Below are 12,308 nucleotides of genomic sequence, written 5' to 3'. Positions count from 1 at the left end.
GCTGTGCTAAAGACCTGATAGTTAGCATGGTATGCTGAAACAGATTTTTATATATGTATGCACTTAGAAAAAAATATATCACTCATCGGAAATCACTTGCTTTGCTAAAGACCTGATAGCTAGCATGTTATGCTGCTATCTGTAGTTCATTTTAATCCTTGGTCATTTAAATAACTTATTCCCGCCCTGTAGTACACTAAACACATCATAGTAAGCCTCTTGTAAACGATCATGAAATAAATACTTTTCTATTTATCTGTTTTATGTATTATATAAAGCGTGTGATATTGTTATATTACCATTCAAACAAGTTGTATTAAAGTTGTCTCTTCCTATTAGTTCTAGCAAGGATTAACCCTAAACTTGCAGGATCATTGGTCACTTGAGCATCCGTAGGGTGAGTCTTGTCCTTCCTCAGTGTTTTCTCCTGGTGTTGGTTATATCAGCACCCCCTGTTGTGGTCTGGTAGTTATGTGTCAGAATCAATCAGGGGGCAATGAAAAGGAGGGGTTTTAACTCACTGTGTTAGGTCGCTATGTGCCATTCACTACTAGACAAAGGGTCTCCTCAACAGATGTAAAGTTAAGTGAAATCTGTCATCCTGCGTAGAAAAAAAAAAAGAAATGACCACAAAGAGGAGGGAGATGGAAAGAGGAGGTCAGAGCCAGGGAATTTATCGGATTGAGAAGGATGGGTTGGGGGGAATTGGTGCCAATTAATCCTGTGGGATTGGGAAGGAGGTGGAACCCTTTTTCTACACTACGAGAGGCATGTCTGAGAGCTTATTGGGCCAGGGAGTAACATAAAAACCCTCTGCCTGGCATTGGCCCCTTCTATCATTCAGATCAGACTGGTAGCAGGAAAAGAGAAAGTAAACTTTACATATAACCACACAGTCATGACTGGACGAGATGACATCTCAGAGGGAAAATCAAAAGTGAAGATCCTGGCACCAACCGCAGGGAATGAGAAGTCAGGGCGATTCCATGGACCTACAATGAGATCCAAAGGATTTGCAATCACCGATCTGCTCGGTCTGGAAGCAGAACTTCAGCCACCATCAGTATCTCTGCCCAGCTGTGAAGGACCTGGAGGTGGTCTTGGTGGAGTCTCTTTGGCTAATGGCTCACTACCTCTCGGCTTGGGGTTCCTGTGTGGTTTTGCTTCCCAACAACCCACTGGGACTACCTGTCTTCTTCCAACCCATATCCCATTTCTCCAGCCCAGAGCTGATCATCAGTACCTTCACAACTCAGACAAGCATAAGGAAAACATTTCTGGTAAAATACTGTATATTATATGTTAACTATACCAGTATGTAAAGGGGTAAATATGTTCTGATATCCTAATAGGCATTGATTATATTTGAAAACCTAAGTTAGGTATTAGGACTACAAGGTTCACTAACTTAGGGAAAGTTTTTCTGTAATTATTCTTAATTACCATAAGTCGCCTTGTAAAGAATCATTGTTTCTTACCTTCTGCCAAGATTTAGTTTCTAATTTACAAATAATGATCACCCAGGGTGTTTAGACGCCAGGGATGGGTTGTTTTCTTGGGTGACAGCAGCTTGAGAAAGTGAATTCAGTGGGAAAAGATCTTTTGTCTTTGCTGGATCAGAGAGCTGTCCAGCCTGGGTGACCTTTTTGTGGTGCTGAAGGGATGAGGGACATTTAACAGCATGCAAACTTTCCCCTTTCATCTGCACAGGGTATTGTGTGCTAATTTACTTTCTAATGTGCTTAAGACACATTATAAACATTAATTGCTTTTTGTAGTTAATCACAGTTTTAAAAGTAGTTAATGGTTGATATAAACAAAATAACCGCTCCTGTATTCAAATGATGTTAGTATTATGCTATATCCAAAGATGCAGTAATAGGGAAAAATGACACTGGTCATGTACTGTTCTGAATAATAGTTGACATATTGTTTTATTAGAGTAATACTAATTTCACAACTCTTATATTCATAGATGATGATAGCCTTCTCGGGGACAAGAATGATATGAAGACATCTGGCTCTCAAGCTAAAAGAAAGAAGAGACGACACAGGTAAATTAAATATAATGTAATAGCAAAATTGTTCTTTACAAAGACCTAATATAGTTGTTCAAATTATTTAGATATTATTTATATCAATGTGATTGCAGTTGTTTTGTGTTAGTATCAATGACAGCTAAATCAAGTGAATGTTTATTTATTCCTACAGAACTGTATTTACCGCTCACCAGCTGGAGGAATTAGAGAAAGCTTTCAATGAAGCTCATTATCCCGATGTGTATGCCAGAGAAATGCTGGCTCTTAAGACGGAGTTACCAGAAGACAGGATACAGGTAACAGAGAAAGCAACCATCCACATATGGCCACTTATAAACTTGTATTTTACAGCAGTGTTTGGAAACAAGCATAGCCATAAAAAAGTATAGTTAACACTTAATAAATCGTACAGTTTACATAAAATAAAATGTTATTTTGTGAGATGCATTTAAATAAATTATCAGACAACAGGCTGCAGTTAACATAGAAAGCAATATTCTACCTTTGGCCACTTGCTAGGAACACATAACTGATATAATATATCAGTAATAAAAGCTAACATACTGGCAAGTATAGTTATCAATATTTGTTTATGTACTTTGTACACTTTTAAATGGAAGAAAAATGTTTTGTTAAATAAAGTAAAATGTAATTTAGTGAGATTTATTCAAATAAGTATTTATTTTTTTACTGTTAAATAATAATTATTACATTTTCATAGCAGTCAAAAACCTTGTTTGTATTTGGAATCAAATTTACCTAAACCTATTTTACCTAAAAAAAGTGTTTTCTTTTTTGCTGCAAAGATATGTATTCTTTATCTTGGCATTAAATATATTGTATTATACTAAATATATAAAAATTGGCTTTTTAAACTGTATATATATTGAGATTTGTTTTCCAATGTTAATAATATGCACAATAAAAGAGTATAATAGTATAACAGTAAATTATATATAGTAATTGATGGGAGTACTAGCGAACATCAGAGTGAACCAAGTTTTATCATTGACATTACAGGTGTGGTTCCAGAACAGGAGGGCTAAGTGGAGAAAACGTGAAAAGTGCTGGGGTCGAAGCAGCGTCATGGCAGAATATGGGCTCTACGGTGCCATGGTGAGGCACTCTATCCCGCTTCCTGAGTCTATCATCAACTCTGCAAAGAATGGACTGGTTGGATCCTGTGCTCCATGGCTATTGGGTGAGGCTCTGGTGCCGACAAATTATGTGTGTTCATAACTATCTTCCAATGACCTTGAAGTTGATTAGTAATTCAATATGAAAAGCAGAAACTATATAAACCTATTGGAAATCATTTTAGTTCAATTGACTTACGTTTCACAGATTTCTTATTTGTTTTATAGGGTTATGGTACATCATTGTGGCTTTCTGTCTTACCTAATGAATTTAGATGTCTTGTTCAATACTTGAAGGATGATCTAGGAAATTAATTATGAATAGCTTTTGCAGCAAAGCCACAGATTGATATATAACATAATGTTTTCATGAAGCTCTGATATTAGTTGGAATAATAATAATAGGTCAGCTAATCTATCATGAAGAAATAAGTTCATTTTATGCAATTTATAGAAAAAAGGTCTATACCCCATAGGATGATCCCAGAGATCTAAGATTTTTATGTTTATGGTAAAAAAAAACTACCATAAAACATAAAAATATATAATTGCTACTACATTGTTAATTATTTTTTGAATAACACAAAAAGCTCTTCATGATGGTTACACTTTTAATCATACTCCTTAACTGATTTTTATTGCAAAGACTTAATCTACGGAACTTTGTAAAATGTTATCCATATAAATGAATAATTCTACAATCTTACATATTATATACACTTTTATGACCATTGTATGTTTGGTGTTCCTAGGTATGCACAAAAAATCTGTAGACCTTGGCCATAAAACAGATATGGATGAAATGAGAGAGAACTGCAGAGGAGACCATTCCACTGACATAATCTTATCCAAGCCTGCAGAATCCCAAAGGATCACACAGGACAGAAACAATGCAATGGACACTTCAGAAGAGAGAGCTATTGATCTCTCAAGCACAGCAAAACAAGAGGCACCATGCAGTATAAAGCACATATCACTGGCTAGAGACAGTCAAAGTGACCTCACTGACAGCGAGCACTAAACAAACTGCTTTGTACATCAGCAGAAAAAGCACGTAGTGAGGGCTGGGTAAAGGAGAACATGGCAGAGCCATGAAGCACTGGGATCACATCACAATCATGGACTTAAATTATTGTAAAAATATCATCAAAAGCATTTTCTGAAGATTTTTTAAATGCAGTTTTATAGCAAGAGATTTTTATGAAGGTTGTTTCCTCTGCAGTATAAGTTAACAATGTAATTGTGTACAGTATTTTCTGTTTCCATTTATTCTTTAACTTCGCTATCTCCCTCACTTCACAAAAAAGTCACATAACCAGATCCAGATTTTTATGTAGAATTATGAATTAAAACAAACAAATTATTGTACATGTGTCATCCATACAATTACACATAAAGAACTACATTATAATTAATAATAAATTATGCAATATTTTTTTACATTCCTGGTTAGTTTTGCCCGGGTTGCATATGTTTACAAAAACAGATCACATTTAAATAACTTTTACTACTAAAAATACAACTGCATATGAAAAGGTATAAAAAGGAACCTCAATATATATGTAAATTGGTTCTGCTTTATGTTTACAGTTCATTGTTTCTAAAATACATTTCAAAATATAATTCTCAATGTTGGCAATTATTTTAAATTCATCCATTTAAATTCAAATATTTTTTTCTGCACAAATCTATTACTGTATAGGGTTGTATCAGAAGATATGATAGGAAAAAATATTGTTTTGCAACCAATTTTTTTCAAGCAAATGTTTCCTTAAATATATTTTGAACATTTAAACAGCACATCATTTAAAAGGGTCCATAAAACTGTATACACATGCAAGAAAGTACATTTATAATATGCATGATGTAAATTGACTTTTGCACAAAGGAGGAAATTATGTTTATAAATATATTCTTAACAGAAATAATTGTGCAGATTATTTTTTACCAACAAATAACAAATATTCCATTTACTTCAATTATCATTTTATTAGATTTATATAACTGATTTTAATCTCCAGATTTCCATTTCCAAAATATTTTATTAGAATGAAAATAAAGCATTAATGAGCTAAAAAAAAAGGTTGAAATGTTGAAAACCAATTTGTATTTTATATCCTCTGATCAACATAGGGCTAATATATACTTACAAAATTGAAGTATATCTTCTTTTTGTTTTCTCTAGCACAGAATAAATGAAAAAGGTGCAGCCTTATTTGTGTATTTTGTAAATAAATCTTAATTTGTATTTGGACTGGTATAGAAGGAATGAGTGTATTTCACACACTATTTTTACATGGTCTATGCATAGCACAATGTAGAAGACATTGAGACTAGATGACATATGTTTCTAAAGAGAAAAAAATACTATATTTTGTGAAGAATCAATAGTTAATGTTTTGTAATGATTTGGATTGTCTGTAAAACATTGGTATCATTTTTAGGCTTGTCTTTCAGCCTTTTTATATTTATGTATTGAAGCACTTTGGTAGCCAGTTTTTTTTCTAATTTGTTGTCTATATTTTATCATATATTTATTATGCATAAACCAATAAAATTTTATGTATATTTAATGTGTCTATTGTATCTGAAAAAACAAACAAACAGAAAACTAGAAGGGGTCTTAGAGGAACATAGTGCTCAAATTTTTACACCTAAATAGAAAACTTATTTGGTAAGGATCCTGATTTCAGAGCATAACATACATCTCCTTACACATGGCATGTGGATGTGCATTTATGTCTTGGTATGTGCAAACAGTTACTCTTCACATAATACATAGGACAAAATATAAAACCAACCATCTGTTGAATCAGGTTACAATTTAATTATAGAGGACCTGTAAGATTCTGTTTCTGTAGATATTTCACAGACATGAACTGTCCTTTAAATTAACAAAACCTCATACATATAAGCAAGTTTTATTGTAAAATATTAAGGTTCAACACGTTTGTTACTTTCTGCTGTACAAAAAGCATTACAATTTATTTATCAAATATATTTCACGCACTGCAACCACACATCTAAACAGTTATAAAACATTTTTTTTATTATTGGGTAGTTTTGTCAAAACTTTTGACCATTTCAGAACTAAATTAATATAGGCAATTATTGGTAAGTCCGAAGAATCTTTTTGATAGTAGAAAAAAGTCTTATTTTACCTAAATTAGCTAGGTGCCTCAAAAGGAATATATAATGTTTTATGCTTATTTGTTAAGTAAATAATTAAAACATTGTAAATGAATAATATGTAGTCTTCTATCCAGCCAGCAGGGGTATTTCTAGTCTCTTTTTCACATCATTAGTATGATTTATTTCTGCTGTGCTGAAAGAAGCCCATTGTTTTTTAGAACTCCCAATTGGTGATCAAAATGGAGAGGATACACTTTGTGATACAGCAAACCTGGAAGTCATTTGCTATTTACAAGCAAATGTTTTGAATCTTGGACCAGACCCATTCCAGCTTCCCTAATGAAAGTGTATTTTCTTCAGTCTTGGAGAACTTTAATAAATCATGCCCAGTGACCTTTAGAATAAACACAACAGCAATAGACAACAAAAGCTACTTAACATATATGCATAAATACATTTAACATCTCCACATTTGCACTAAAAACTTTTATTTGGCCTATATTATTTAAAGTTAGTTTACTGTTTTACGGCTGCCATGACATGCCACATATCGCTCTCCATCAAATGTCACTATTTGCTCTGGATGTAGTATTATTAGCTGATCATAATCAGTTAAAAGTTGAAAGATAAAAAAAATCAAAGTAATGAAAAACAAAAAAACAATTGATTGGAACATATTTTGTTCATCAATCACTGCTAACAATTGTGTTCTACCCTTGCAATCTTCTAGAATTATGTTCGATCTTTTAGTGCATTAGAGAACCTGGTAATTCTAATGTCTATGTCTACTTTATAGATTAAGGACTAGTTTACACTGCAGTGCTTACATTAATATATATTTAATGCATGTCCGCTAGTATGCATTTCTGACAAAGTTTTGTTGAATTGTTTTTTGCTTGTTTGCTGTAACAACAGGCCTTTTGTATGGTGCAATGGAAGGGGACCCATTATAACACATTGTAATATGCTACAATACATTGTACCATCTTCCATTTTTTCCAATGCAGACTGAATGCACACTAACACAGATGGGGTGAATATTGCATTTTATTTACAGAATATTATTATTTTTTATGCATGTAATGTGCTTTTGAAACATCTTGTCATTGATCTATTTTTAAATTACTTTGAACTAAGTAATGTTGATGTAATTATCGTTTACCTTCAAATATTTCAACAGAGAAATGTAGATATTCCTCTCTATATATTTATTAACAGTAAAAGACATTCCACCTTTTGAATTGGGGAAGTTCAGTATAAGGTATGGTGGAGGTAGCTACATTGCAAAGTATCATTGGGCGTCCTTGTAAATGTTTTACTTACCTGGCCTAGAAATGCTCTCAGCAAAAAGCAAACTAATGGACATGTCATAAGAATACAGCTAGAAAAGGGCAACACATCAAAGAGAGGGAAGTATGGAAGTAAGGAGAAGAGAAAAATAAGGAGAGATTTTGGGTATATCAAGATATAATACAACACTAGATATGATACATGTGTATTAGTGTTTCAGTGTATCTGCCCCAGGTTTTTTTTAATAGTTGATTAGTTAAAGAAGTTGATCTTTACTTCTTCAAGATTTGTACACATTAGTTTAAAAAAAATGCTTTGACATTTGGCAAACACAAGTATGTCAAAAGCTGATTTGACAAATAACATGGCCCTTTAAAGACACAGAACAAGTTTTCCCACAATGTATGGCTATGGCAGTAAGTTACCAGCAATGATCAACTGACGGGTACTGCCTATTGAGTCCATTTCTACACTTACATAAGCCACATTAGCTAGGATTTGTTCTCACCTACTGTATCTATGTATGAAATAATGTAGTTTGTCATAATGTACATGATATAATGGATAGTAACATATGACATGGCAAAAATGGTTGGTGTTTGTACAGACCTGAGCAATACTCGCGGTATATTGAATTTTTTTGCAATGGTGCAAATCAGTAGGCCAAATAAAACTGACGAAAACATATGTAAAATCATGTCTCACATGTTTGCAACATGTGCATGGCAAGAAGTAATTGGGCCATAAACAATGATGGGGTTCATTAAGTCCTTTCTGATACTGGTACTTAAAACTGGAATTGTCTAATTCTTGGTTACAAGTTTTAATCACCATAAGCATCTATACTGTGGCATCTTTTATATTTAAAGTGGACCTATACCAAGAAATTAAGTAAGCTGCCATCACTGACCTGGTTGTAAAAAATCCTTCCGGTCTAGTTGGTGTTCTGATCCTCAGCCCCTACTACCTTCTGAATCAATGGGTCTGATATATTAAAGCACCCCAAGGCTGGAGAAGATACACTTTCATCAGTGAAGCTGGGTGATCTAGCAAACCTGGAATGGATTTCTTCATAGTAATTTGGAATTTGCTAGCAAATTTTTGAATCCTGGACAAGATCCATTTCAGGTTTGCTGGATCACCCAGCTTCACTGATGAAAGTGTATCCTCTCCAGCCTTGGAGAGCTTTAATAAATCAGACCCTTTAACTGCACAATGCATATGAAGCTCAGGTGTTCAGATTTTTGTGTTATGTGCATGTCTGTTTTAGGTGTGTGACTGAAACTACTGGAAGCAAAAGGTCAGGTTTATATCCAGGCATTCGGCATTCTTTGGAATAAGTTAAGCATGGATAGCTTTTATACTTTCCTGTGTAGGTACACGTTAACACTGCAGTCCCACATTTTTAAAGTACTTACCCAAATGGAAATGTCTATTACTATTTAAAAATCACTTCCACTCTAACTACCAACTGTTGGGGTCCAGGGTCTTTTCCAGAAATACAAAAGGGCAGAGATTCTTATCGGATTTCAATAAAGTGGTGAGAAATCAAAAACCCTGTCAAGTGCTTATTGCTATCTAATAGTTCTGATCAGTAATATCACCACCAGAACAGGAATAGAAAGAAAAACTTTCACTAGAGATATTTGTTCCTGTTTAACAACAGATATCCTCTCTGGACAGAAAGTAAAAGAAAATCCCCCAATGAGACATGGATTACAACTAGAAAAGTGTTCAGTGTTTTTAACTCTGCCCAATTCAACAACTGCAGTGTTTGTCTTGGTCATTAAAGAGTTACAAGAGGCTATAAATCAGCTCTATAAAGGCTATAAATGGTTTAAGATTATCCACAACCTCAGCTGTGTTTAGAAAGGATTTCTTCTGCAAGTCATGCAAACTGCCCCTCCAAGCCTCCGTCCTGCACACAGCAAGCAGGGAAGCCCCGTTCGGATCTAGGAGATGTCTGTATGTTGGATGTCCGTAACCCGGGCACTACCTGTATAAAAAACACATTTGTTTTTTATTTTTTTTTTACTTTACTTGTTTTCTTACATTACATGTTTTACTTTTGGATACACTTGAAGTTTTTATCAGTATAACTGAAATAACGACAGGGGCGCGTTCTCCATCTTTGGTCTAAAAGATGCCCCTCTCTAGTAGTATTTTGGATGTTATTTTTTAGTGCAGAATATGATCTATGTATGGATATGGAAGAAAGAATTTATATTATTTTACTCCAGGTACAGTAGCCCTCAATTTTGATAGCAGTAAAGGCAGTGCAGAACTGAATAACACAGAGATATCAACAACTTAGTTTCATTCTCTAAACTTAGTTGGGAAATTGATCTACAATATTATTCTTATTGGTTATTATAAACAAAAAGTTCGCGCTCAAATATTCCAATTCTCAGAAAGCAGCTCCAACATATTCTAATCCTAGTTTTCAATTGAACACACTATGGGTTGGGTTTATTCATATTTTTTTCTTGTTTCTCTTAGCATGATCCACACTTTTATGTCATCTCTGAGATGATTAGAAAAACAAGTCCAACACAGAAAAACATCCACAAAGTGCCTTGTTATCCCGAGGAAAGGAAGGCGTAATTAGACTGACAGTACAATACAGCAGCCCTGAAAGCTTTCTAAAAGAATCTGCTGGCCAACTTGTAACTGAATAAAGGACAAAAGATTTATTAATTGAAATCTGGGTAATTCCCATTTGGAATGAATCCCAAAACAGTTTCACACATGACCTGCATATTAATAAACTAACCCATCTGTCTTTGGGTTTCATCACATAAACTGGAACCTTTCACAAGCAGGCTCAGTGAACATGGCTGGTAATTTTGCCTTATACAGTGCTCTGTTCTTTATGTGATGTTTAGAATGATCAGAATTTCATCTGTAAATCCCTCTAATTTATAGGATAACTATAGTATTTTCCTGCAATTTAATTTAAACGCGTCCCTATCTAAAGCCCCATTCCATTTTTCAAAAATTAGTTGCCTGGCTGGGAAAATAAATAATCTTTCCTTGCTTTATTTCCTATGCTGTCTCAATAAATACATTGTTGGTTTAGTGCTGGTCCTCCCTGGTTGAATGATGTTCATCGTGCCATTCACTTCACTTGCTGTATGCCCAAAGCATCATAGAAACTACCCATTAGATGCAAAGGATGGCACAAAAACAAATTGGGCCTTCAATAGTAAAATTGCCAATATTTCATGTTTGTTATTAATTTATGTTATAATAATTAGGAAACTTTATTTATAAAGCAGCAACATAATGCACTTTGTATTTATTAGGTGTAGCAAATAACAAGCAAATACAATGCCAAATACAAAAACAATGACATGGGAGGAGTAGAGGACACTAACATAAACTTTAAGATATAATAATGGTATTAGACTTTTTACTACTACTAGTGTTCATTACAGAAATGATTATTTTTTCTCACCTTCCCTTTTAGAGATACATAATTACTGTGTGTACTCAAATATATTCTGTTTTTTTTTCAGATAAAAAAAGGTCACCATAATGATAATGTTTACTCCAGGTCTCCTTGTTCTCATTTTTATGACATGGGGTTTTTGACATCGTAGCAAGTTAGAAGGTGCTGGGCAGGGTTAGTTTTAGAGTCTGTTAGTAATTGAAGTTCAGAATTAATTTTGTTTTGGGAAAAGAAAAGGGCTTTAGTGCTAATTTTCTGCTTTTACCTAGCAGTCTTTCAAAACTGAGCACTGCACACTGTATGAGTCAAATGCTTTAAGTAAAGTAGCTAAAAACTTTAAATTGCTGCTGCAATTTTTCCTTTCACTTGGTAAATTTTAGTCTAAAGTACAGGTGTCAAACACAAGACAGTTTTATGTGGCCCACGGTGACTGTGTTGCATCCAAGCGCCTGACATTTGCAGGCAGGAGGGCACTCCCAGAAATTTAGGTAGAAGCAGGGCGGTCCACACAAGTGCCTGACTGCGCTGCAGGTAGGAGGACCCCAGTTGCCTCTTTACACTTCTGTGAGACCCGTCACTAAGCATGACTGGGCCAGAGTCCCGATCCTGCTGCCAGTAGTATGCTGCTGCTCCAGGAATGGAATCTTAGTGGAATGCTACATTAGCAATGTCTCCAGACTCAGAGACATAGGCCCTCCACCTCAGCACAGTCAGTGGCTCCATTCCCCTCACATAGACAGGCCAGCATAGGTCAGGTACACCTACTTCAGAAAAAGCTGCTAAGAACAAAAAAGCAATCACTCATAAAATGTTCAACAAAAGAAAAGTTAATGCAAAAGGGACACAATTTAATGAAAGATGGGAAAGCAAATATATGTTCATGCTTCACAAAGACAAGCATGTTCCCATTTTCAGAACATGATTAATGCACAAGGATGGCGTGTGATATGGTGTCCCAGGGTGAGGAGGGATCTTTACTTTTACTAAGACTATGTATCTTAACCTCCCGACCTTGGTACGGGCTAACATTGCTATAATGGTTAACCCCGAGATTTTCCGTAAATTAAAATCCCCACTTACCTGGTCCCACTGTGCTCATCCAGCGTCGTGTTTGTGTTCCAGCGTCGTCCTCCATCGATCGTCGTCCGTCGATCTCCCTCTCCAGCGTCGGGTGCCTTCTATACCAGCGGGACCGGTAAGAAGCCGGCATCTTGTGTTCCGCTGGCCGGTCGGCTTCTTACCTGGTCCCGCTGATCGTCC

The 12,308-nt window shown here is 34.9% G+C and overlaps 1 protein-coding gene across 1 annotated transcript; it reads left to right on the top strand.

Moving 5' to 3' along the window:
• Nucleotides 1–812: 812 nt before the first annotated feature.
• Nucleotides 813–5,742, top strand: VSX1 (visual system homeobox 1). The gene is made up of 5 exons (XM_072409435.1): nt 813–1,280; nt 1,976–2,054; nt 2,212–2,335; nt 3,060–3,240; nt 3,928–5,742. Exons 1-5 carry the CDS (start codon nt 899–901, stop codon nt 4,194–4,196), a joined length of 1,035 nt encoding a protein of 344 aa, XP_072265536.1. The 5' UTR covers nt 813–898; the 3' UTR covers nt 4,197–5,742.
• The last annotated feature ends 6,566 nt before the right edge of the window (nt 5,743–12,308 follow it).

The sequence above is a fragment of the Pyxicephalus adspersus genome, chromosome 4 (genome assembly GCF_032062135.1).
Source record: "Pyxicephalus adspersus chromosome 4, UCB_Pads_2.0, whole genome shotgun sequence".
NCBI lineage: Eukaryota > Metazoa > Chordata > Amphibia > Anura > Pyxicephalidae > Pyxicephalus > Pyxicephalus adspersus.
This window is presented reverse-complemented; position numbering and strand designations above follow the sequence as displayed.